Source organism: Myotis yumanensis, unplaced genomic scaffold (genome assembly GCF_028538775.1).
Source record: "Myotis yumanensis isolate MYYU_CA2020_CCGP unplaced genomic scaffold, mMyoYum1.0.hap1 SCAF_6, whole genome shotgun sequence".
NCBI classification, from domain to species: Eukaryota; Metazoa; Chordata; class Mammalia; order Chiroptera; family Vespertilionidae; genus Myotis; species Myotis yumanensis.
In genome coordinates this window covers 97622969-97648953 of record NW_027223757.1, presented here as the reverse complement: position 1 = coordinate 97648953, position 25985 = coordinate 97622969, and the positions used below count along the sequence as shown (strand labels likewise).

The 25985-nt window shown below is 53.5% G+C and overlaps 2 protein-coding genes across 3 annotated transcripts; one reads left to right on the top strand and one right to left on the bottom strand.

Moving 5' to 3' along the window:
• Positions 1-9244: 9244 nt before the first annotated feature.
• GNL1 (G protein nucleolar 1 (putative)) lies at positions 9245-17312 on the bottom strand. Its single transcript, XM_070419026.1, has 12 exons — positions 16939-17312; positions 16413-16578; positions 16002-16138; positions 15715-15866; positions 15530-15601; positions 14678-14885; positions 14431-14526; positions 13930-14124; positions 10539-10717; positions 10309-10471; positions 9948-10088; positions 9245-9588 (listed from the first exon to the last, which is right to left on the bottom strand). Exons 1-12 carry the CDS (start codon positions 17009-17011, stop codon positions 9338-9340), a joined length of 1833 nt encoding a protein of 610 aa, XP_070275127.1. The 5' UTR covers positions 17012-17312; the 3' UTR covers positions 9245-9337.
• Positions 17313-17369: 57 nt separating this feature from the next.
• On the top strand, positions 17370-22424 carry PRR3 (proline rich 3). Of its 2 annotated transcripts, XM_070419027.1 has the most exons (4): positions 17370-17874; positions 18353-18415; positions 20786-21076; positions 21310-22424. In XM_070419027.1, exons 1-4 carry the CDS (start codon positions 17775-17777, stop codon positions 21414-21416), a joined length of 561 nt encoding a protein of 186 aa, XP_070275128.1. In that variant the 5' UTR covers positions 17370-17774; the 3' UTR covers positions 21417-22424. The 2 variants fall into 2 exon arrangements, with proteins under 2 accessions (XP_070275128.1, XP_070275129.1); XM_070419028.1 differs by lacking the exon at positions 18353-18415 and having other exon boundaries at positions 17373-17874.
• The last annotated feature ends 3561 nt before the right edge of the window (positions 22425-25985 follow it).

Below are 25985 nucleotides of genomic sequence, written 5' to 3'. Positions count from 1 at the left end.
ACATCAATCAGTTGCCTTCTATACATGCCCCACCTGGGGACTGAACCTGCAACACGGGTATGTGCCCTGACCAGGGATTGAACCTGCAACCTTTTGGTGCACAGGAAGGCACTCAACCAACTGAGCCACTCTAGCCAGGCAAGACTTCCTTCTTTTATAATGCTTTGTGTGTGCGTATGTGTGTGATGTGTGTGTGTGTGTGTGTGATGTGTGTGTGTGTGTGATGTGTGTGTGTGTGATGTGTGTGTGTGGTGTGTGTGTGTGTGTGATGTGTGTGTGTGTGTGTGATGTGTGCGTGTGTGTGATGTGTGTGTGTGATGTGTGTGTGTGTGTGATGTGTGTGTGTGTGATGTGTGTGTGATTGAGGAGGAAACTGGTCTTGCAAGGCATGTCAGGCCATAAAAACTGAACAATGCACTGCCCTGGGGTAGAGGGGGGGGGTCGTTATCGCTGGCCCCAGGACAGATCATTGACACCTGGGGGCCTTCCTGTAAGCCCAGGAAAGGGGGCGGAACCATATCTGCAAAACAAAGCCCCCAGAAGGTTATAAAAAGCGAAGCCTTCTGCGTGTTACTCACTCTGATTTGGAAATTATTCCCGGAGTCCACTAGTGTTAATAAACGGGGTCCCTCCCTTTCTCTAGGAAGCGTGCTTGGTATTTCTTTGGTCTTCTGCAACATATGGTTCCCTGACTGGAAAGCTAACCGTGTTTTGGCCTTGTTTAGCCTTCGGTGAGTGGACGGGGTTTGGGACCCAGGGGCGCGGGACAGGTCTCCGGAAGGCTCCCGCTGCTGATTTTAGCAGAATTGACCCAGGGGGAACTCCAGGCGCTCCCGGACCTCAGCCCAGGACCCGGCCAGCATCTGGAGAATCGGTAAGGTAGGGGCCCCAGTCAGTCAGTCAGGCCCACTCCCAGTGAGTGGAAGGGGGAGCTTGATCACCTCCCCAGAAGTCATAGGACTTCATCAGGTAAATCAGGAATCAGGACTCCGGAGGTGAGTGACTTCAGATTCCAGTAAGGAATTATGGGTTCACTCTTCTGTTTGTTTGTGTGTGCGTGTGTGTGTGTGTGTGTGTGTGTGTGTGTGGGACTAGCCAATTTACTACTGAGAAGCGGGGCTGGACGCAGCCTTAGCTCCTCCGGTAGGTTCTCACCGAGACGTCAGTCGAGAATTCTGGTCTGGGGCGTGGGTGCCGGAGTGCCCCAATGCCCACCTGGGGAGTTGGGCATTATCTGCTCAGCTCCAGTCTGGGCTAGTCTGAGAGAGTGTGAGTACGGATGTTTGTCTTGGCGTAATTATCTGTGATTAACTGGTCTGTGTGAAAGCAAAAGCTACTTTGATTTTCTGTTTGCTCATCTGGTTAAAGCGTTTGATTTGCTGAGGGTGGTCTGCGAAGGTCTCGGGCAGCGCAGTTGAGTTGGTTTTCTCAGAGACATTTTCTCTCTGTCACGGAGGAATCAGCCCACTTAGTGAGGATTTCTGTCTGTGTTTGTTTACTAGGGACTTGTCCTGTTTCTGGAGGAATGGCTTCTAGACGGTATTCACCGTCCCTGGGACTTCTGGGAGGGAAGTCAAAACTCGGATTGGCTAAGGGTTTGAGTCTGGCCTGTCTTTTTTTAAAAAAAAGGTAGAAAAGAAGTGTTCCTAGGCAGTTTTCTACTGCCTCTGTTCAGGGGCTTGTTCTGTATCTCTGCACAATTGAAACTGATTTGGTGTAAATGTGGTACGTGCCGGTGTAAAAGTGTTTTTATGTTTGTTTCTGTTTTGTTTTGTGTTTTTGGTTTTGTTTTGTTGTGTTTTTAAAAAAAAAAAAAAAAAAACCTTTCAAAACCTCTCCCAAGTTTCCGTGGTGATTCAAAGTTTTTAATGGGGAATGTTACCTGTCTTTATTGTTTAAATATGTGTCTTTGTTGTTTGTTTAAAATTGTTTAGCTAGTGAAATTTCTGTTTGTGTCTCTTAAAAAATATGAATGTATTGCTAATCTGAGGAATGTTAATTATTTACATGTCACCTAAAATTAAGGCTAAGAGTTCTAACTGACTGGAAAGTATGGCTTTGGTGTAATGGAGGAAGGTAAAGAGAAATGTTGAAAGAAAGTTGAATGGATGAGAGGCCAGTAAGCTGGGACAAGTAGAATAGGGAAACTGAGCAGAAATTCTGTCTTCCCTAAATCCTTAAATCCTGTCTTCCCTAAACCAAGGACACTTGGGAGTAAATGATTTGCATTTAGCCTCCCTAAACAGAGGTTAAATAGATCATGTCAATCTGATTCGTGTCATTTGCTGTCCACACCCAAGGACAAATGAAGTTAGAAAATAAGGCTTATTTTGATTAGTTCTTTTATTCAGGTATTTTTTTAAAGAGGAGGCAACCCGGTCCCTCCCTGCAACATGGGTAATAGCTCCTCCTCAAACTTGACTGTCTTAGAATGTATGTTAAGGAATTTTAAAATTGCTCAAACCTTGCCGCCTTGGGTCCAGTTCTGCGTGTGTAAGAAGAGACAGAGTAAGGTTTAGTAGCAGGCCAGAAGAAGCTGGCAAGGCCATCCAAACCACCCAGCCGATATCGGCCAGAGCCGCCTGAGGCAGACCTCATCAGACTGGCAACAGCTGACTCTGACTAGGACAGACTGGGCTTTTTCCAACTGGGCCCCCATGAGCCGATGGTCGAAATGAAAATCGGGGGCCAGACTGTGAACTTTATGATTGATATAGCGGCAGAGCACTGGGTAGTTACTCAGAAGGTAGCTCCCCTCCCAGGACAGGAAGTCACCATTATTGGAGCTACCGGGACCACAAGCTGCAGACCGTTCTGCCGCCTCCGCTGATGTCAGTTGGGCGGCCACCAGGTGGTTCATGAATTCCTGATTGCCCAGTCCTCTAATGCAGTGGTTCTCAACCTTCTGGCCCTTTAAATACAGTTCCTCATGTTGTGACCCAACCATAAAATTATTTTCGTTGCTACTTCATAACTGTAATGTTGCTACTGTTATGAATCGTAATGTAAATATCTGATATGCAGGATGGTCTTAGGTGACCCCTGTGAAAGGGTCATTTGACTGCCAAAGGGGTCGCAACCCACAGGTTGAGAACCGCTGCAATGGGCAGAGACCCTTTAGCCAAATTGGGAGCAGAAACCACTTTTGCTCCAGATGGCTCAGCACAGCTTCACCTAGGCCAGTAACTTTTGCTGCTACATGAAACCCTCTCTTATGATCTTTCATTTACAATTTTTGTGAACATTTGAATGACTTAAATGTTAAATTACAAGGAACTGGCAAGACACTTGATGTTATGTTTGGTTACATAAAGGCTTTTGAAAAGAAACTGGAAGTCTTTAAGAGGGATGTGGATGGTGAGAGATTTAGATATTTCCCAAACCTCAAGAGGCACATCAAAGACTTCCCAAAAGATGACAGAACAGACTGTCAAAGCCTTCAAAAGCTGTTTTTAAACATCATCGAGTCAACTATTGAGCAGCTCTTCTCAAGATTTGCGAAATTCAGAGAACTGGAAGAGACAGCAAAATTCATGAGGTTTCCAGACTGCATGAAACTGGAGGAACTAAACTTACAAATGTTTTCATGGATACACATGGCTGACTTTGAAATGCAGTTGATTGAATTTCAGAGTAACTCAATTTGGAAGCAGAAATTTATTGACCTTAGAGTTGACTTGGAAAACATTGAAAAAAAGCGATTAGAGACAGGAGTACCAGAGAGGAGTCGAAAACGAACTATTGAGGACTTGGAATGCCATTCCAGAAAATTTTTTGTTTAAAAAACTTTACAACAGCATTACTCTCCATGTTTTCATCCACATACGCTTGTGAATCTTTGTTCTCAGTGATGAATTTTGTTAAGTCTCGTAATAGGAGTAGCCTGACGGATGAAAGTAGTAGCTCATGCATATCTCTGAAGGTCACAAAATCTAAACCTGATGTAAAAATCTCTGTCATCAGTGATACAGCAGCAAAAGTCCCAGTGATAATATCAAATGGAGTCATAAAGTTTTCTGTCGGACTATCAGTGTACATGTATACATTAAAAAATAAATGTATTTTTCATCATCATATATTGTGTTTTTGTCACTCGAATGAATTTTATTATTTCTTCAAGGTTCTTCACATATGTACACCTTAAGAGATATCAAGTAGGCGAAACATGTTCTCAAAAAATTAGGGTTGGCACGCAGAAGAATTTTGAGTCAGAGATTTTGCTGGTTTTGGCACGCACTCACAAAAAGGTTGCCCACCCCTGGTCTAGTCTGTCCCTGGTTACTCCCATGTCAGGTGTCTTTTAGTTATCTGAATTGTGTTGTGCTCAAGGTTACTGAATTGTGCTGTGCTCAAGGCTACAAGCTTCCTGCAAAATATCTCCCAGTACATAGGGTTCTTTGTAAAGCCTGTAAAAGGTCTGGAAGCCCCATGTTTAGGAGACAAAGAAACCAGGAGGGTATAAAGGGAAAGCTTCCTCAATGTTGCAGGGCTCACACTTTGAGAGACAACTCCTATGAGACCGCTGGTGTAATAAAGACTCCAAATTTGGCTTACTAAGGCATCCTCTGTTCAGCTCGCTGATTTCCAATATAATGTTTCTATACCCATTTTGAGGTGTGGTGGGGGTCTTTTTTTCATCATAAATGGATGTTGAATTTTGTCAAGTGTTTTTATGCCTCATTGAGATAATTATGAGTTTTATTCTTGGTTTGGTTGATGGGATGAATCACATTGTTTTGTGAATGTTGAACCACCCTTGCATCCCTGGTATAAATTCCATTTGATTATGGTGCATAATCCTTTTAATATGCTATTGAATTCAGTATTTTGCTGGGAATTTTGGTATCTATGGTCATCAGAAATATTGGCCTGTACTCCTTTTCTTGCAGTGTCCTTGTCTGGTTTTGGTATCAGAGTAATGTTGGCCATATAGAATGAGTTTGGAAGCATGCCTTCCTCAAGTTTTTGGAATAAAAATTGTTCAAGGATAGGTACTGATTTTTTTAATGTTTGGTAGAATTTCTCTGTGAAGCTGTCTGGTCCTAGGCTTTTGTTTGTTGAAGTTTGTTAAAACACTCCCAACTTCATATATAAAAAATTAATTTATCAATTCCATCTATGTTCTCCTCCATTTTTCTTTTGTTGCAAACATAGCCAAACTTGAAAATTGTAACATTTCCTCCTCTACCTCCACTTCCTTTGGCCATATTCCTCAATCCCCTGACATCTAGGGCTTCTGATCTCATTTGTCCAATGCAACTGACCCACCAAGATCATGAAGGCTCACTGTTGCCAAATCCAGTGGATAATCATGCCACTGCTCCTCAGCAGGCCACCTTTCCTCCCTGCTCCCCGGCTCTCACACTTCCCTAGGTTTGTCCTGTCTGGCTCCTTTCCCTGCCCTTCCTGTGTTCTCCGCTTTCTTCAGCTCTTCTCATGTTACACACTTCCGGTGGATGATGTTACTCTCCTCCTCTTACCTATACGTTAATGACCCCAAATCCCTGTCCTCAGTCACCACCTCTCATCCCCCAACCTCTACTTGCATAAACCATCTCAGGAAACGGCCCACCACCCACCGTTGCAGAGTTGGAAAAATGGGGTGCACACTTGACTTGTCCTTCTCCGTCACCTACACAGCAAAACAGTGCCCACTGCCCTGGCCAACAGCCCGAAGGCCAACAGGCCGAAGGTTTGACTCTCAGTCAAGGGCATGTACCTGAGTTGCAGGTTTGATCCCTGCCCCGGTGTAGCACATGCAGGAGGCGACCAATCAATGTATCTCTTTCACATCCATGTTTCTGTTTCTCTCTCCCCCCACCCGCCTTCTACCCTAAAAATCAATGGGGAAAAATATCCTCAGGTGAGGACTAACAACAACAAAACAAAAAACAATGCCCAAGACCTGTCAACCCTACCTCCTAAGTACCTATAAAACTACTGATTCCTCTTCTCTCCATCTGCCGTGACCTCTGGTTCTGGTTTCTAGTCTTTTCCTGGGATTGCTGCAAAAGCTTCTGATCTCTCCCCTTTCCAAACCCGTCTCCACAATGCAACCAGAGTGATCTAAGCCTTAGATTCTAAGGCACAAATTTCTCCTTAGGTTTAAGGTTCTCCAGTGTTCCTCTGGATAAAGCCTGCATCTGTAGCATGGCTGGCAAGGCCTAGCAAGAGCTGGCCCAGCCTGCCCCTCCCACTCCATCTCCCCCAGCATCTCCATTGGACCCTCTGCCCGGACACGCCGGACACGCTAGTGTGCCAGTCGTCCTGGGCTTGTTCCTGGACCTTTGCTGTCCCCTCTGGAATGCTCTTCCCCTCAATGCCCAGCTACCTCCAGCTCAGTCGTCAGCCTCAGCTTGCACCTGGCTCACCAAAACTGGCGTGGCTGTCCGTTGGGTGGGTGTCCCCATAGCAATTCATAAACACTGCCTTTTCCCAGCCATACAGACCTTGCGCACACGTCTAGCTCCCAGCTCTGTCCTCTCTTCCCTCATCAGCATCCCAAGGCCCCTCCTTTATGAAGCCAGTGCTGCCCCCTAGGACCCTGCACCACCCTCCCCAGGGCACTTGTACCACGGTGGAAGCTGTCTGCTTACTTGTGAGCTCCGTAAGGACCGTTGTGCACCACACTTAGCAGCAAATGGCAGGCAGAGACTGCTCGACAAATATCCAGGGGGTGAGTGATCCCGGGAGGATAATGATCTGCCTACCTCACTAAGCATGGCAGTTTAGTGCACACATGGGAGTTCTTTTCTAATTTACAGAGTGCTATAAAATTATTATCATTACTGGTGTCTGGCTATTCCACTCCTTGAGGTCCATGCCTTATTCAAGTTTTTTGCCCCAGAACTTGACATGTCTGACATATATTGTTATCAACCATTTTTTTTTTTATTGATTTCAGAGAGGAAGAGAGAGGGAAAGAGATAGAAACAATAATGAGAATCATTGATCAGCTGCCTCTTGCATGCTCCCAACTGGGGATCGAGCCAGTAACTCTTCAGTCCACAGGCCGATGCTCTATCCAGCTAGGGCTCAACCAATTTTTGTTGGTTGTATCAGTGATGATAAGAAACGAGGAACTACTCTGGACCACACATGCCACTTTGTCTCAGAAACAGGACTAGAGCTAGGTCTGGAGAGAGAAGTTTGGAAGGAACTTGCTCCAAGTCCAAATGGAATCCCAGCATAAATGAAATGGACTGGCTTCTCTCCATCAAGAGTGGCCAGAAGCTGTGGAAGTACCAGAACCCCAGAGCTCCCTGGTCAAGTCTCCCCACAGTGGACGTGCCGCAGGCAAAGGGGGTGTGGGGACAGGCTCGGGGCATTCGCAGTGGAGGAGTGTGAGCCCCCCGGCTTTTGTCCCTTTCAGTAAGTTCCCACTTCAACCTCAGGCGCTGGTGCTGGGGTGTGACTCACCCTCCCCTCCCAGGCCCGTCTGTGGCTAAGGCGGTCCTTTTCCTAGTGCTCCCAAGCAGTCAGGCCCCTCAGGAGGTTAGTCGCCTGCTTCCTGGTTTCACCACTGAATCCCCCTTCCTCAGCCCTCCCGTCAGCTCCAGGCCCCAGATCTCCGTCCCACCTGACTCTCCATGCCTGTTGACACGCCTGAGACAGAAGGCAAAGCCGCTGGCGACACCCCTGCCCCCATGTTCTGAGATGACCTCCAGCAGCAAGGCCTTCCCGGAGCCTCCGAGACCCTGAGGAAACAGAGGTGGGACACTTTCGTTCCATTGGAAGGCCCAGCCCTGAGGTTCAAGAGCCCCAAATGGAAGCCAGGCAGGTTTCCTCTTCACCTGGACGTTTCTTACAGCACTTTTTGGGCAGCCTTCAGGCACGTTCACAAACTCACGCTAAAGCTGGCGCTGCAGCACGAGCCCCAGGACTTACCATTACTGGGACCGATGAAGGGCTGCGCTTGAGGGACTGTGTGGCCCCAACACCTCAGGCTCTTTTGCTCCATTGCTACCCAGTGATCCAGACCCTGGATGGGGTGCTTCAGTGGAGAAGGGAACATGGCACAGCCCCTTACCCACACCCCGACCTGATGGCTGACCTGGCAAGCAGCACTTTTGCTCCAACCCAACCCAGACAACACTGTCACCAAGGAAACAGCCCACTCGCCCTTTTCTCCACAAGTGAAGTCCAGAAGTCCAGCTGCTCACTTGACAAGGGAGACCTACAACAAAGCCTTCCATGCCACCTCAGGACAGCCGATCGCTGCTGAGGCACAGGCCCGGTCACACAGCTCACCCTGCACTGCACACTGCGGCTGCACCCCAACCAGGAAAGATGGGATTCAGGAGGCTCGTCCGGGGCCCCGCCCTCTGAACCTCATCCATCCTTAGTGCACGGGCTTCTGAACAACACTGCACACGTGGTTCTCAACCTTCCTAATGCCGCGACCGTTTAATACAGTTCCTCATGTTGTGGTGACCCCCAACCATAAAATTATTTTCGTTGCTACTTCATAACTGTAATGTTGCTGTTATGAATCGTCATATAAATATCTGATATGCAGGATGTATTTTCAGGGGTCGCGACCCACAGGTTGAGAACCACTGACTTAGAAGGTCAGTCTGCTCAAATCACAAATGTGCACGCTATTTGTTGTCCAGTGATGAAGACTCTACTTGGACACATTTAATCAGCATTTTCACAAGCATTTAGTCTTAACTAAATATTTTCAACAGGAAATTCTAGAATTATACTGTATGAGCCCCAAGAATTTGGAGAACACTATACACCCTTCTTAACCTAGGAACGTGGCTGCCCGAGCACGGTGTGCCACGGCCAGGCTGCCAAGGCCAGGCAGGCCCGTCTGTGCATCGTTACACGCTGGGTGCTTAGCCCAGCCGGACACAGTCCACGCTCCATAAATACTCGCGGAATTTGAATAAATCCTGTAAAATTCTCACTTGGAGACATCAGTAGTGACACTTCTTGCTGCTTCTCTCCCAGAAGCTCCTGGTAGAACCCAGGTCTGGCAGCAGGGGGCACACAGGCTGCTGCTCACACCTGAGAGGGATGACACGATCTCCTAAAGGGGTTGAACTCAGACCAGGCCTCAGAAGCTGAAGAGCCCTGCGCTCCCATGGGGACCATGGCATTCCTGAGGTGCGTGGCAGTGGCCTCACACCCACTGACTTGACTCCTAAGAGAATTTTTCCTTCGCAGAGAGAAGCCTCCCACCGCTGTCCGTCCGTCTCGGGCAGTGTGCCCACCTGAGGCCATCTGGGGAAAGGGCTACAAAGCAGACAATCTTTATTCACAGCTGGGGTGGCAGAGGGGACACCCCGGGTCAGTCCAAAAGCAGACACTGGGAGGGAGAGCGCCTGGCTCAGCACTCATCCTCACCCAGCATGGTGTAAGGGTTTCGAGAGGCCAGGCTGGACCCTGGAACTGAGGTTGGGGTGTCCTCATCCCCTTCCCCCTCCTCATCCGCATCTCGGTCCTCCTCTCCCTCCTCCTCACAGGAGCTGCTCAGCTCTTCTTCTTCCTCCTCCTCCTCTTCCTCCTCATCACCTGCTGGCCCCACCCTACCCTGCAAAACCACCAGCTCCGTGGTCTCTGGATGGGACTCCCAGGTGCCTGCGGAACCAGAACAAGAAAAAGAACAGAGGGGAGTTTTCAACAAGAGGCTAAAGCCAGAGGAAGATGGGGAAGAGGCAAAGACTAAGAATAACAAGAATTTCTGTAGCTGCTGGCATGCATGCATGCATCCATCCCACCTCCCATGTGCTGGGCACTGCACAGCTCTGCACACATTAACTCCAGTTTTGGGCACCACCTTGCTGGGGGCAACTGACACCCGGGTTCTGCAGATGAGAGAACGGCCTCAGAGGCAGTCACGCAGAGCTGGCCGACAGGTGCAGACCCAGGTGTGCCCGGCCGAGTGCCACCACCCCCATTGCCTACACTACAGCAGGTGGGGGTACACTGGCAGCGACCTTTCTGCTCCAGGTAGCCCGGCGGGTGGAAGCACAGGCTGAGGCGGCCGTCCAGCGCCAGCCTCAGGAGACTGTTGGCCGCTCTGTACACATCGTTCCGCGCCGCCTTAGCTGTCTTGTAGCCACGTTTCTCTGCCCAGGCTAAAGGGAGAAAAGAGTGGTGGGGAGGGAAGCTCATGAACCCCACGGCCTAACACATCTTTCCAGTTTTCCCAGAATATGCCAGGTCAGAGATCTGGCTGCCCCTGTGACAGAAATCTGGGGTGGCCAGGAGCTGGGTGAATGGCAGAACCTCTGAGGAGAGGAGTGGGGACAGGGCAGGGCAAAAGACCAGGGGAGGAGCCAGGTCCCCGGAACCCACCTTCACAGATGTCCCAGGCACACCAGGGGTGCTCGGCCACGGGGTCCTCGGCCTCCGGGTGGCGCAGGTGGAGCAGGGCCTGCACGGGGACCCGGGCGGCCAGGTAGCCCACAGCAGTGTAGGGCTCCTGGATCTGGGCGATGGGGTAGATCCCTGCCAGAACCTGTGGAGCATGAGCCTCAGCACCAGCCTGGATCACCCGCCTCCCGCTGCCCCCTCTGCCCGCGTACCTGCAGCTGCCTGGGCAGAAGGGAGGGGAAGATGAGGCCCGGGCAGTCACAGAGCTTCACGGAGGGGGTCAGAAAGTAGGTCTGAAAGTACCGCGTGTGGCCCGGGGTTCTGGAGACGCTCACGACCTTCCGCCCCACCAGCCCGTTGATCAGTGAGGACTTTCCCACATTGGGGAACCCTGAGGAAAGCAAGGCAAGTAGCACCTGGCAGCTCCTTCCCCTGGGGGGAGGTGGGCGCTGCACGGGTAGCTCAGGCAGGAAGGGAGCCACCAGGGCTGTGGGGCCGATCCCGCCCTCCACTCCCTGGCTTTGTGACCTCCAGGCCATTCACTCAACCTTGTCCCTCCTACAGCAGACACCTCCCCTCAGAGCGGCCACGAGAACAAGCACGACCGCGCCGGGCGCTGCGCTGGCCGGATCGCCTCCTCCCAGAAGCCTGCAGTGGGCCCCCCAGGACCTGCACAGACCTGCTCGCATGCGGGCCTCAGTGCACATGTCCCTTCCGAAGGCTGTTTCCTACACCCCACCTCAGCCCCAACCCCGTGGCCACACCCTGGAGCCAGTCACTTCAAGCTCTCAGCGGCCAGCCTTCCTCTCCGACCTGACCCCATCTTTCCAGGTCACCCACCCTGACTCCTCCATCTCATTCCTCATGTCCTCTTCCCCAACTCCGACTCTAGGATCCCACTCACAGCCTGTCCCTGTCCAGACCCTGAACTCCCTGGTCCGCTCTCCCCTCCACCTTACTCACCTGGCAAAACCCCAATCCTGTCAAACGCACTGTCCACTCAGCACCTGCTGCTGGCAGCTGCGCCACCTCCACCAGCAGGCGCTCCTTTCCACGGGAGGGAGGCACAAACCACCCTCCGCTGGCAGCACCCACAGCCATTTCTCTGCCCCTTTATAGTGAAACTCCTTCAAAGACTGGTCTCCTTTGGTCACCACCTCCTCATGCCGTCCTCCTCATGACTATAAACTGTAAAACGCACTCTCCTCCCTTATCTCTCTCTCTCTCCTCTGAGCTCCAAGGCCCTTCGTTTGCTTCTGTAACTTGTTTCCTGAGCCCATTTCTTCCATGGCTCCCTCCTTCTACCTCTGTGACTTTCTAGGTAAACTTCCTCTTATACTTTGAAAAAAACTCTAACAGCCCTAGCTGGTTTGGCTCAGTGAATAGTGTTGGCCTGTGGACTGAGGGTCCTGGGTTCGATTCTGGTCAAGGGCACACGCCCAGGTTGTGGGCTTGATCCCCACTAGGAGGTATGCGGGGAGCAGCCAATCACTGATTCTCTCATCATTGATGTTTCTATATCTCTCTCCCCTCTGCCTCTTTGAAATCAAAAAAACATATATTTTTTAAAAAGGAAAGAAAAACTGTTACACAAAAATGTGTACAATACACATGTGCCAGATGAACCCCTCACCCTTCTGGCCCAGAGTGTGATGCTCACCCCGGAGCCCCAGCCCCTCCTGATCACAGCCCTCCACCCTGCGTGAGCCTGACCCTGCGCTGGAAGGGACTCCCGGCCTACACTTCCTTTCAGCGTTATGACCTGTGTATCCCTGAACCATGCAGCTCAATTTCAGCTTTTCAACTTGACACGAATGGACGCCTGAACATGAAGACTGTCTGGCTCCTGGCTCATAGCACTGTCAGGCTCCGCCATGCCACTGTTCCTTCTCCCGCCGGCCGCCCAGCCGGGCTTTCTCTCCTCCCCTCACAGAAACCACTCGTTCACATGCCAGGTCGCTGAGCAGGTCTCTGCTCTCCGCTCACTTGACTTAGCAACACGTGGCACAGCGAGCCCTCCTTCCCTCTCCAACACATGGCTCATTTGGCATGGGGGCTCCCTGCTCCTCCTTTGCCCACCTCCGCACCTACCACTTCTCCCACATCTCCCCCCACCAAGGATTCTAAGTACCAGGCATACCCACCTCTGGCTCCCAACTTGAATCTCCCCCAAATTCAAATCTCGTCCTCTTCCCTAGACCGCAGGCTCACATACCCACTACCTAGTCAATATCTCCACTAGGGACGTATGTTTTTAATCTCAAAATTAATGTCTGAATCCCCTTCCCTCTGCAGCCCCTCCAGTCTGTTCCTCTCCCATCTTCCTGTCTCAGTATTCCCGACGGCACAGTACACCACCTGGAGCCCACCTCTGCGGCCTGCTGCCTGCCCACACTTACAATCCAGGCAGCTCCTGGGCACAGCCCGCTGGCTTCTCATCAGACGGGAATAAACCCAAACGCCTTCTTAGCTACAGTCCTTCAGGCCTGGCCCACCTTCCTGGCTTCACTGCTCGTCCCCTCGCTGGCCCCACCGCAGGCCTCTCGCTCGCTCGCTCGCTCGCAGCCTGGAAGGCCCCTCCCACTCCACAGCCGCTCCTCCATCAGCCTGGGCCCTCAGTCTCTCGGGGACCTCCTCTTTAAGTCGCTCTCTATCCTTTCTATTGTCCCTAAATAACATCTTTTCAGATGCCTGCTCGATGGATTCACCAGCAACAAGCTCGGTGAAGGTAGGGGTGTTTCTGCCATTCCCATGCCGCACCCCCTGCGCCAGCACCTGGCACCTCCCGCTCAGGAGCGGACGAATGAACGGAGCTGAAGGGAATCCAAACTCAGGGCTGCCTGTGTCCCAGCAGCTGCTCGCCCTGCCACCCCCCACACAGGCAAGTCTGTGCCCAGGCCCGAGAGAGGGCACAGGGCCTCCTAGGGGAAGCCAGGCAGTCAGCAGTGGGGAGGCTTCCCTAAGACAAACCAGAGACTGACAGAAAGGCGGGGGCACTGCAGGAGCCAACCACTGGGCCACCCCTGACTTCTAGGCCGGGCCCTTTTGGTTCTAGTACCACGACTTTGCCAAAGTCACCTCTCCCCTCTCCCACCAGAATTAAAGGGCCCTGCGCCTACTTGGACACTCCGCTGTCCCCACCACGAGCAGACAAATCTCTGCACTACGGGGAGTCTCCCTGACAACAGACCTCGCGGGTTAAGACGCAGGAAGAAACCAACATTTGCTAAGCTCTTACTACCGACTAGTTAACCACAACTGAAACAGGTCACACACATAAGTCACTCAGAACAGGGCCAGGCAGTGAGACCGGACACACGCTACAGTTTAACAATTATTCTTATCGTCACCATCTGCCAGGCTTTGTCAGGCTCTCTGTCCTCCCTGCACTCCTCCCACCCATTCTGACTCGGGTATCGCTGTCATCATTTGAAAAACCAAAGCCCCTGAGACTCAGGGTGAGTACTTGCTCGACACCTGTAGCCACTGAGACGAGGTGGAACTTCACGCCGGCGGCGTCCTGAGACCCAGGAGCCCAGGGACCCGGTCGCTTCCCTCCTTCCCAAGTGTCCAGCCCACCCTGTGCGACCACCACTTCCTCACCCACACAGCCGATGGTCACCACCCCGTCCTTGTAGCGCTCTTGGGTGGGGCCGGCTGGCTCCATTGCCGAGTCAGTCTGCTGCTCCACCAGGACCGCGGGCCCGTCATCCTCCTCCTCATCTTCCCCCGAGGCACTGCCCCAGGCGGCCCCAGCCACGTCTCGGGCAATCTTTTCCCGCCAGCTGCTCAAGTCCACTGCTCAGGAAGAAGACGGAGAGGGCTCTCCCTAGGGCCGAGTCCACACAGCCGGGAACTGATGCCCTCGAGCTGGACAGGGACAGGCTGCACAGACCGGCTCTCCCCAGCCTGCACTGACCCCCCTGGAGTCACATGCATCCCTCAGTCCAGTTTCCTGAAAGTCCTGGGAAGCCCGAAGGCAGCAGCTTCTCCTGCCTACCTGCTGCTTCTCTAGTCCCAACAAGTCACTCTCCATGCCTCCCGGGCCTCGCCTATGTCTACAATACAGGGCTGGCTTCACTCGGGGCCTGGGGTCTCACCCACCTTTCCCCGCAGTGATGGCTTCACAGGCTCTCAGCAGCTGCTCCGGCCCCAGGGCCCGAGCCCATCCTCTCCCCCGCCTCCGACTCTTCTTCAACACTGCGATCCAAGGGTACAAAAGGGGGGCACATCGCACCTCTGCCAGCATCCTCAGGGCCAAAATCAGGTACCCCCTTGTCAACAAGCTCCGTTCTCCTCTTTGTCCCCTGCCACCCCACCTCCCCTGCTGCCCTCCTCACTGCCCACTCACCGCCACTATGGTCCTGTGGGATGCGAGGGTCCCGAGGGAAAGAGGTGAAAAGGACGATGTGGAGCTGGGGAAAGTGTTGGTGGAAATAATGCTTCCAGGCAACCACGAGAGCCGGCGGGGCCAGATCCACCTTGTTCAGCACCAGCACCAGGGCCAGCCCAAGCTCTCCAGTCACATACTCGTACAGTGCTGGCGGGAAATTCACAACCTGGGACAGGGTTGATAAGAGGATGAGGTTGGTAAGAGGATGAGCAATGCCAGGTCAACCCAAAGTTCTCTGCCTCTAGCAGACACAGCTTGAGACAAGACCCTGGTGGTAGCGGATTCTGGGACTAAGGGTAAACCAGCCAAACCGAACTACAGAGACAAAGCAGGGGTTAAGTCTACCCGTGCACTTGTGTGGGAGTGTGCACAGGCTGCTACGGGCCTCCACCCACAGTTCCCTCCCGGGCCTCCCTCTCCCACTGCAGGACCACAGGTTCACACGGCCGTCAGCAGCGTCGAGGGGCTTAGCCACCACCCAGCATTCCAGGTGAGTCCTGCGCTCACTGAGGGGCAGGGCATGGGAGCCCCCAGCTGCCTCATGACATCCCGGGGTCTCCACTCTGGGACTTTCTATTGGTTTAGTTCTGCTGGGCTGGGAAACAGGGTGATGGAGAGGAGTCAGTTGGCCAGGGGAGAAGGGACAGGCTGTGGCCCTGGCGAATAAAGAACCGAGTCTCTGGCTACAGACATCAGCACAAGGCAGGAGCCTGCAGAGGAAGGAGGAGGCCTGTCTCCCAGCTCCTGCCTCTGCCCTGGCCCCAGGAGATCTTCCCTCCTCCCGCTGGCCCAGCGCATCCCCGTACTCACTGGATGCCGGACATCGGTGATGAGCAGGACGATGTCAGACATCTCCAACACTCGCCACAGCTGCCTCCACGTCTGGAAAGAGAAAGTCGGTGTTAAAGAATCGGAGCCCGGAGCCCCTTTCCTGCCCGACGCCTGACCATTTACCCTGAGTCACCATGCCCACTCCTGTCCCGCTCCATTCACACCTCCAGATTGTGCTCAAAGTAGCTGAGCTTCTCTGAGGTGTAAGCCCCATGAATCTTCCCAAGATACTCCTGGAAGCTCCGCTCCTCCTGGCTCATTAGCTGCTCCTTGGACATCTCATAGCGCCAAGGGGGGCGCCGGGGGAAGTCCAGCACTGCAAAACCAAGCAAGGCCCAGCGAGTGTGAGGAGTTCCAGGTGCACCCCAGACCCTCCTTCCTCAGTCAGCTCCGCCTCCTCACACTCCCCCAGCCCAGCGCCCGTCCCCAACAGGTGCTGAGCTCCCCTCACCGGAGCCGGGCTGGTAGACCTCCTGGATGTCCAGCTCCAGCATCTCGGCGCTGACGGGCTGTAGCACTTGCTCCCGGGCCGCTCTCTTTCTCTTCTCCACCTCCTCCCGGCTGTCCCGTTCAAAATGCAGTCGGTATCTACGGGACAGGGACATGGCACCCATCGCAACCCTGTGGTCACAAACTCCACTCCAGGGCAGACGCCTTCGCCAAGCTCCCCCCAGGCCCGGTGGCCTCCTCCCCCTCCCCGAGTGGGCCCTCCCCAGGCCCCTCTCACGCAATATCCGCACCTTTCTAAAAGCCCGCCTCTTTCCAGCCCTCCGAAGGGAACGGCCCGGGACACCGGGGCACCCCAGCCCCACCACCTCGATTCCAGGCCCTGACTTCCGGTCGGTGGGGCAGGCCCGCTCACCGATTTGGGTCAAAGCCTCGCGGGCCCAGCCCCTGGGGAGGCTGCTGGTTGAGCCTACGGATCTGCTGGGTCACGGACTCGCCGTCCGAAGTGTCGGTCTGCTCCTCGCGCCGCTCCCGGCTGCCGCTGCGGCTGTTGGAGCTGGACCGCAGCCCATCTTGAAGGCCTGCGGGAGGAGCGGTGACGCGGGGCCGCCTCCCTGGTCGTCCCGGCTCCCGCACCGCACCCGCTCCTGCGGCCCGCTCCCGGCCGCCCTGCTCGGGGCCCTCGCGGAGGGGCGGGGGCAGTCCCTCCTCCGGCCTCTTGGAGGACGGCGCCCGCCCCAGCAGGAGGGCGGGTTCCCTCCCCCACTCTCCATCCCCCTCCCGCTCATGTGGGGGTGCTGGGGCGCAGACATGCGCTCCGCAGTCTCCCACGCGCGTGGGCGCGCGGCCGCCACCCGCCCCAGGCCCCCGAGGTGCGGCGGGCACACCCCTCCTCCCGGGGTGCGGGAGCCCGCGCCCGCCCCTCCGCGCCCCGCGCTGACCTCGCTTCCGCTCCCGCTTGTCCTGCAGCTGCTTCTTCTTCTGCTTCACGCTGAAGGGCTTCTTCCTCGGCATGGCCCGCGCCCGCCGCCCAGCTCCCGCCGCCTCCACCGACTCCCCTCCCCGGGCGGCCGGCCGCGGGCCCGGGACCCTCGAAGGGGCGGGGCCGGGCGGTGACGTCGGCGGGCGGGCCGCCGGGGAGCTCCGCAGCCGGGCTGGCGGCGGCGGGTGCGGAGGAGAGTCACTCCCTCCCGGAGCGAGGCGCGAAGGTGGGGGGTCCCAGCACGTGGGAGGCCGCGGCACCGAGAGGGCGCGGCGGCGGCAAGGAGGCGGCGCGCGTGGGAGGCTCGCGCCCTTCGTCACGGGCGCTACCACCGCGCGCTCGGAGGGGGAACGCTCGTCCGCACCGCCCGGCGCGCCGGGGAGCAGCCGCCGCGCACCTGGGGGCGCCCCGCCGACCCGGTTCCTGGCGGAGGGCGAGGAGGAGCCGCCCCGGTCCTCAGCGCCGGCGAGGAGGGAAGCCCGGTGACCGGCTCGGGAGGGAGGTCAGAGGTCACGCCGTGGTGCCTCTTGTTACCATAGTAACCGGGGCCGGATGTGCGACCTGCGGATGCGACAGCCCTCGGGCGGAGCGCGAGAGCCCGGGCCGCGCCGAGGAGCGGTGGGCGTCCTGCGGGGCAGGAGGCCGGGCCTTCGCGAGCGCGGCGGGGGCGGCGGCGCGGGGAGGGTGACGTGAGAAACCGCACAAAGGCTCCCACCGCCTCCCGGAAACTCCACGGGGCGCCGCCGCCCCGGAAGCGGAAACAGAAGCCGCGCTCCCGGCCCCGCCGCCGCCACGATGCCGAAACGGAAGAAGCCGACTCCGCTGCCGCTGCCGCCGCCGCCGCAGGTGCCCGAGCGGGAGGAGGCTGGGGACGAAGGCGACGGGCGGCCTGCGGGTGAGGAGCCGGGAGCGGCGCCGGCGGCGCGAGGGCTCGGCGGACGGAGAGGGCGCCGCGCCGGGCCGGCGTGCAGGGCCTCCGCGGAGCCCGAGGCGTGCTCTGCCCGGACGCCCAGCTTCAGGCCGACCGCGACCTGCCGGAGGCCGGGAGGGGCGGCTGGAGAGGGTGCGGGGTGCGGTGGCCGGCGGCCCCTGTGGCCGGACGCGGGGTGTGGGCGAGCGTGCCTGCGTGTGCGGGGAGAGAGCACCAGGAATCCCTCCGCATCGTCCCCCTGGGCCGAGTCTCCCCTTTTTGTGGATCCCGAAAACTTTTGCAGAGCAAAGAGCACATAGGTGGGGTGAAAACTCCTAACACTGCTACGAATTCCCCGGTTTTACTGGTTGGATTGAAAAATGAAGAATACCACGAAAAACTAAGAGCAGGTTGTCAGCCCCTTAGCTCATTATAATGACCACATGTTTGTGTCTACTCTCAGGACCACCCAGCCTTCTGGGCCCTCCCCCCATGGCCAATGGAAAGCCTGGTGACCCCAAGTCAGGTGAGGAGGAGGGGGCCCAGGCCTCTGATTAGGTCCTGGAGAAGGGAGCGAGGGAGGGGCTAAACCCAAAAGGTCGGGATTCAGGACCCAAGTGAAGAGATTTTGTGTATTCACGGATGGGAAAACTCAAATGTTATAGACTCCGTGCATTCCCAGTTACAATACCTTTTCTCTGTGGAAGTAAGAATTCGGCATTATTGTATGGCGATGCAAAGGATCGAGGTAGAGATGGCAAAGCCAGTCCTGACGTGGGAGGGCAAGGCTCGCTCTTCGCTAGTTACGATGTGGTTGGTGGTGGCGCGAGGATAGGCGTGTAAGTCAACAGAACAGCATTGGGCCCCATCGGCCCACGCATCTGTGGACACTTCATTTACGATGAAGATGGAACTGAAATAGTGGTCTTTCCAGCAAATGAGACTGGAGTAATTGGTATTCATGGGGAAGATGAAATTTGACCTGTTCATACCACATACAAACATCGATTCCAAGTGGAATCTCGATCTAAGTGTAAAAGGTAAAGAAATAATTCTAGGAAATAAATCTCTCGGTCTTAGAATAGATAAGCATTCTTACACAGGAAACACATATTGACCATAAAGGAAAGATTTGTAAACGGTACCACATTAGCAAATATAAACTTCTGTTAATCAAATGACACCATTGAGAAATGAGAACAGCCTTGACCGGTTTGGCTCAGTGGATAGAGCGTCGGCCTGCGGACTCAAGGGTCCCAGGTCAATTCCGGTCAAGGGCATGTACCTTGGTTGCAGGCACATCCCCAGTGGGGAGTGTGCAGGAGGCAGCTGATCGATGTTTCTCTCTCATCGATGTTTCTAACTCTCTGCCCCTCTCCCTTCCTCTCTGTAAAAAATCAATAAAATATATTTTTTTAAAAAAAGAAATGAGAACAGTAGGAGTTGCTTGCAATAACTGTGACCAATAAAGCACTCATATCTAGAACATAAAGAACTCTTCGGGACAACCTGTCGGAAAAGTGGGCAAAGGACTGAATAGCCACCTCATTAAAACCAAAATCTAAACGGCCAGAAACATGTGCACAGTAACATCATTAGTTGACAAGTAAATGCAAGATAAAAACATGCCGCTTTGACATTGAAATGCTAAAGCGCTGTTAGTGGGATTGTAAAATGGTGTAGCCACTATGGAAAACAATATGGAGATTGCTCAAAAAACTAAAAATATGCCCCGCTGGGGTGGCTCAGTGGTTGAGCGCTGACCTGTGAACCAGGAGGTCATGATTGCATTCCTGGTCAGGGCACATGTCTGGGTTGCGGGCTTGATCCCCAGTTGGGGCGGGTGCAGGAGGCAGCCAATCGATGATTCTCTCATTGATGTTTCTATCTCCCACTCCCTTCATCTCTGAATTCAATGAAAATATATTTTAAAACAAATTTTAAAATAGAACCACCACATGATCCAGCAGTTCCACTTCTGGAAAGCAGGATCTTGAAGAGATACTTGCACACCCATGTTCATAGCAGCACCATCTACAATAGCCAAGAGATGGAAGCAACCCAAGTGTCTGCTGACAGCTGAAACGAAATGTGGTACATTCATACCGTGGCCCCAAAAGTAAAATCCTGTAAGATCCAGCATGGACGGATCTTGAGGCCATTATGCTAAATGTAATAAGCCAGTCACACAAAGACGAATACTATATGATTGCTCTGATATAAGGTGTCTGAAGCAGTTAAATTCATAGACACAAAGTAGAAAGGTGGTTGCCAGGGCTGGGAGTTTAGTAGCTATAGAGTTTCAGTTTTGCAAGGTGAAAAAAAGTTCTGGAGATCGGTTTCACAATCGTGAATTTACTTAACACTACTGAGATGTACACTTAAAAGTAAGATGGCAGGTTTTATGTTACACATTTTAACACGAAAAAACTTTTCACACTCAGCAGATGCCAAAAATGAAAAAGATTGATAATACCCGGTGTTGTCAAGAACTGCTGGTGGGGGTATAAACTGATACAACCACTTTGGAGAAAGTTTGACTCTATTAAACTTGAGCATACATATACTCTAGGACCCAGTAATACCTCTGCCAGGTATATACTCAACAGAAATGCATACATGTTAACAAAGACATGTATAAAAATGTACATAGCAGCAATTTCAGTTACAGCCCAAATTGGAGCCCACGGGGGGTGACTTCTGGAGAGTTGAGGTTCTATCCCTTCACCTGGGCGGTGGAAACAAGTGTTTACTTGGGTCTTTGGTGATAATTGAGTTGTGCACTTGCAATTGGTGTATTTTGTGTGTGTGTGTATAATGTACTTCGATTTTTAAAAATCGGCGTCTTCGGATTAGGTTGGCCATTGATCACCTTTCCGTGGTTCTCTCTGTCTAGCTCTTCGCAGAGGTCGCCCGGGATCAAGGGGACTGATGATCCCACCACTGCTCAGCCTCCCGCCTCCTCCCCGCAGCAGAGGCCCAGTGTGGGGAGGCTTCGGCCCCAGGTCTCGCCCATATGGTCGCAGTTGGTGGGCGGTCAGTGCTGAGCCTCCTTTTCCTGCGCCAGACCAAGGTAGTCCCCCCAGGGGAGGCTTTCACGAAGAACAGAGACATCCTCGAAGGCTCAAAAGCTGGTCGCTTGTCAAGAAGACCTGCCCCCTCGAGGATGAACCCCAGGTTATGGAAGGTGAGGTCACTTGTTAATGCCTGTATACATCGGGTCCCCAGCACTCAGGGCGACCAGGACTCTTGCCTGGTCCTTCTGAAGTGGGAGTCGCTCTGAATGTTTTTCTCCAGGAGAAAGACTACCCTTCCAGAGTGCCTGGGAAGGACGGAGAGCAGGAGGTCTGACCGCCCTCCTTTCTGTTACATTGTTTGCTTTCTCACGCTTTAAATTGCCTTGTTTTCACTTGTTCACAGACAAATCTAACCGCCCAGTCTGCCGACACTTTGCCAAAAAAGGGCACTGTCGATATGAGGACCTCTGTGCCTTCTACCACCCGGGCGTCAACGGACCTCCTCTGTGAGCCTGCCTTCCCGGCGGAGCTGGAGGGAGCCCTCGTGACCTAGCGGCCATGTATTTCCCACCGCCCTCCGTCACCTCCCCGATTTGGGGTTCAGAGTTGTGTTTCATCACTGGGGTGAGGTGGGCGCTCTTTCTGCTGATCCAGCCTCCAGAGCCTCGCCTTCAGGCCCCCATCTCTGCTCCCTCGGCTGCGTCCTGGGTCCTCTCCCCTCGCCACTGACTGCGGAGCAGGAGACGCACTGGGTGCTGCCTCTTGTGCAACTGTCCAGCAGCCCGCTGCTGCCTGAGTCCGGAGCCTGGAGCAGTTTCCTCCCACCCTCTGGCTGCTTGTCTCAAGTCCCCCATGTGCGAACCCTGCCCCTGTTGGCAGCTGCTCTGAGGAACTCCCAGGTTGTCTGGCCTGGGGTCAAGTTTGGATGACAGACAGTCCCTCCTGGAAGGCCGCTCGCCTGCTCTTGGATCCCGTAGCTTCGCCGTCAGCCGCGTGGCTGTGATCGCTGTGCCTTTCTCAGTGTCCGTGGCCTGTCTGTGGCTTCTCCACACTAGAGTTTCTGCCAAAACCAGTGAGGCTCTGGGTGCCTCTCGGCTCCCCCCACCCCAACAGGGAGCACTGGGAACTCCCCGCGAGACTGCCTCCCTGGCCTCCCGTTCTTCTGGGGTCACTTTTTCTGGGTCTGACCTGGGCCCATGAGGTGTGCGCTAAGCCTCTGGTGGGCCCACCCTCTTCCTCCACAGCCGTGTTCCTTAGCCCAGTCCCTGGGAGGCCAGGCCTCCGTGTGAATTCTGTGATCTCCACCTGGACAGTCCTGCCGCCCTCTCCCCACCTTCGTCCCTGCTGCCGGTTGTTTTCTGTGAAAACGGCAATGAGCAGACTCAGTCTTGAACTGGCCCTGAGGACGGGTCAGGAGTTGTGTGGACAAGAGGGAGGGTGAGAACTGCTGGAGAACTGAAAATGAATTTTGTTTCTTTTTAACGTTTTTTACATTAGTAATAAATGCAGTGGAAACCAGTCTCTTCCTGAATCCTGGGCTGTGGTCATCCCGGAGGCGCGGGGGGCTGTCCTTGAGACCTGTGTTGGCTTGCTTCATAGGTGGGCATGGAGAAGGCAGCGCTTAGGTTCCCTCCTGGCCGGGGGGCCCCTCAAACGACCGGCCGCGTTACATTCATGGGTTCGGTTTTGTGGGAGGGGAGCACAGCCAGGTGTCGGAGTAATGGGGAAGCTATTGCTCTGCCTGCGGGGTGGTGGTGACAGCGGTGTCCGGCAACTGGAGTGCCTCTGGGCCAGGCAGTGCACTCGGCAACAGAAATCCCTGAGCTGAAACCAATGAATTGGAAACCCGCAGGGGGAGACATGTTTACCAAAGGGTCACAACTGTGTATGTTAGACCTGCTAATAGTGCTGTAAAGCAAGACATGCCTGGCCAGGGTGGCTCAGTGGTTGAGCATCGAGCTGTGAACCAGGAGGTCACCCTCAGTTCAATTCCTAGTCAGGGCACATGCCCTGGTTGTGGGTTCAGTCCCCAGTGTGGGGCATGCAAGAGGCAGCCCATCAATGATTCTCATCATTGGTGTATCTGTCTCTCCCTTTCCCTTCCTCTTTGAAATTAATGAAAATATTTTATGGGGAAAAAAGTGAGATGTGAAGAAGGGGAGTATGTGATAAAGGGAACCTTGGGAGATGACCCCTGGGGCCAGCTCTGAAGGACAATCGGGGTGAGGTGGGAGAGTAGTCCAGGCAAAATTTTAAGAAAAGACAGAAGCCTTAGGAGACTTTCAGGCAGGTCAGCATCAGATTAAACTGGTTTTTCAAAAAGATCACCTTGGTGTGGGGACCTGTCCAAGCTTGGAGGTGGAGCCGCAGTGGTAGCATGGGCTGGGAGTGGAGTGGAGAAGGGGACCTGGAATAAGGTCATAATGCAAGTGTTTAGGTTTCTCAGGGTAGTTCTGACTTGCGTGGCTCAGTGCCATTTTAAAAAGAGGTATTGAGAAAAGCAGCAGGATGCCACTACCTTTTGAAATGGTTGTGTTTGGACTGCCTTTTTAAAGGGGAGATATTAAGTAGGTGAATATACAGTCTGGTATTCAGATTAAAATGCATAAACCTGTTATCTGCATATAGGTGGTGGTTGAAGCCCTGAGCACAGTTCTACTATTCACTCTGTAAACATTAAGCGCCTACTATGGCTCAGTATATCAGCTTCAAGTTCAATTGCAACAGAAACCAAATTCTCTCACAAGTCGAGAGGTGGATGGTCCATGGCATGTGTGGCAATCATTCCACCACAAGTTCCCTGAGGGTTACCTCCCCCGAGATCTCAGCTCCGCAATCCCTGGGGTCAGTCCGAAGCAGAACCCCAGTGTGCTCATCCATGCTGCAAGCCTCAGGCTGCAGGAAGGGCCGCGCACACCAGCTGTCTTGCACGGAATTCCTCCAGCCGACAGGATATATGCCACTGGCTGTGAGTCCCATGGCCAGTACCTCGCTCCAGGAAGCCACATGCTGAGCGAAATGGACTTTCAGCAGGTGACAACCATTGGTGAACACGCACCCCTGCTAACATTTCCGGCTGTGGTAGAAAATAAGAGTGGAAGTGGCAGTGCCCTTCCACCAAAGACCACCAGGGACGCCTACTGTCAAACAAAGTTGTGTCTATTAACTCTGAAGAGGTTACTCATTACAAAAGGGTTAGGAATGACAGGGTTGGGGCCGGGTTAGGGGAGGCGGGAGGGTCCAGGAAGCAGGGTTTGTTCTGGATTGGGAGCTGTCAGGAAGTAAGGGCAGTTCTATGATTGCACATCTTAATCTCATCCCGGAAGGAGGAAGAAACATGGATAAAGCTGTAAGGGTAAAAAATAAAATTAAAAAGCAGCCTTCACTCATTGTAGCCAAGAGGAGGCTGTTTAGTATTGAGTATTTATGGCTCACATGGTGACATAATTTTTGTCCATGCTTAAGCAGGCTCATGAACTTTGGTCTTCATCACTCACAGAATGACCATGTCTGCCCTTGGCATTCTGCAAGGCTTACAGTGAACATGAGAGCATCCAGGCCGGCTGTGAGCACCAGGCTACTTTCCAGTTATCAGGGCCTGTTTTTCTCAAAAGCAAACATTGGTTGTGATTAATGATGCAAAGGATACAAGTGGGGTATTACATAGAGCATCGGTTCTCAACCTGTGGGTTGAGACCCCTTTGGGGGTCGAAAGACCCTTTCACAGGAGTCACCTAAGACCATCGGAAAACACGTATAATTACATATTGTTTTTGTGATTAATCATGTTCAATTTGTAACAATGAAAATATATTCTGCAGCCCTGACTGGTTTGGCTCAGTGGATAGAGTGTCAGCCTGTGGACCGAAGGGTCCCGGGTTCGATTCTGGTCAGGGGCATGTGCCTTGGTTGCGGGCGCATCCCCAGTGGGAGGTGTGCGGGAGGCAGCTGATCTATGTTTCTCTCTCAGTGATGTTTCTGACTCTCTATCCCTCTCCCTTCCTCTCTGTAAAAAAATCAATAAAATATATATTTTTAAAAAAAAAGAAAATATATTCTGCATATCAGATATTTACATTACAATTCATAACATTAGCAAAATTACAGTTATGAAGTAGCAACGAAAACAGTTTTATGGTTGGGGGTCACCACATGAGGAACTGTATGAAAGGGTCGCAGCGTTAGGAAGGCTGAGAACCACTGACATAGAGGATAATGAGGGGCTGCTCGCGACGGGTGGGCGGAGAGGCCTGTCTGGGGACCTGTGGCTGGAGTCCCCTGAGAGGAGAATGCCCGGTGGAAGGAAAGGCCCAGAACACAGCCTTGAGGAAAGCTGACAGTAATGGCCAAGCCTGGATGGCCAAGGCTGAGCCAGGCGGGAGGGACGCCGGGGAGGCCTGCCAGGCACCGCGCTGAGCTCTTCGTACGTGTTGTCTTACCGAAGCCTCACTCGTTCAATGAACACTTTAGTGCCTCCTCGGAGCCAGGCCCCGTTTTAGGAGCTGGGGGTATATCACTGAAAAAGACAAAACACACGGCGCTCAGTTATTGAGGACCTTCACCAATAAGGGCATGTGGAATATCATCTGTCATAAGGGCTCTGAAAAAGAGTGAAGGCAGAGGCTGGAGGTCACATGCCAATAAATAGAGGAATAAAGCCCGAAACTAAATGAGGAAGCAGCCGCGTGAATGTTGGGGGAAATGCATTCCCGGCATAGGGAACAGCACGGGCAAAGGCCCTGAGGTGGAAATGCGTCTCAGTGGAAGTAGAAGACCAGTGAGACCAGCCTGGGAGATGAGATCAGGAGCCCTGACGGGCCAGGCCATATATAGCATTGGGATTTTCTTCTGAGTGATTTGAGCAAATGGTGCACATTTTAAAATTTCTACTGGCCCTGGCTGTGTGGCTTAATGGCTAGGAGCTTCGTCCAGTACACGGGAAGGTCCTGAGGGGCTCGAATACTGGTCAGGCACATACCCAGGTTATGGGTTCAGTCCCTAGTCAGTGTGCGTATGGGAGGCAACCGATTCATGTTTCTCTCTCACAGGGATGTTTTTCTACCTCTCCCTCCCTCCCTC

Excerpts from the sequence above, each read along its gene's own strand:
- GNL1 (XM_070419026.1), bottom strand. The coding sequence starts at position 17,011 with ATGCCGAGGAAGAAGCCCTTCAGCGTGAAGCAGAAGAAGAAGCAGCTG. Across the intron at positions 16,579-16,938 it reads CAAGCGGGAGCGGAAGCGAG|GCCTTCAAGATGGGCTGCGG; the intron begins GTCAGCGCGGGG and ends CTCCTCCCGCAG. Across the intron at positions 16,139-16,412 it reads CGAGGCTTTGACCCAAATCG|ATACCGACTGCATTTTGAAC; the intron begins GTGAGCGGGCCT and ends CCTGTCCCGTAG.
- PRR3 (XM_070419027.1), top strand. The coding sequence starts at position 17,775 with ATGCCGAAACGGAAGAAGCCGACTCCGCTGCCGCTGCCGCCGCCGCCG. Across the intron at positions 17,875-18,352 it reads AGGCGACGGGCGGCCTGCGG|GACCACCCAGCCTTCTGGGC; the intron begins GTGAGGAGCCGG and ends GTCTACTCTCAG. Across the intron at positions 18,416-20,785 it reads GCCTGGTGACCCCAAGTCAG|CTCTTCGCAGAGGTCGCCCG; the intron begins GTGAGGAGGAGG and ends CTCTCTGTCTAG.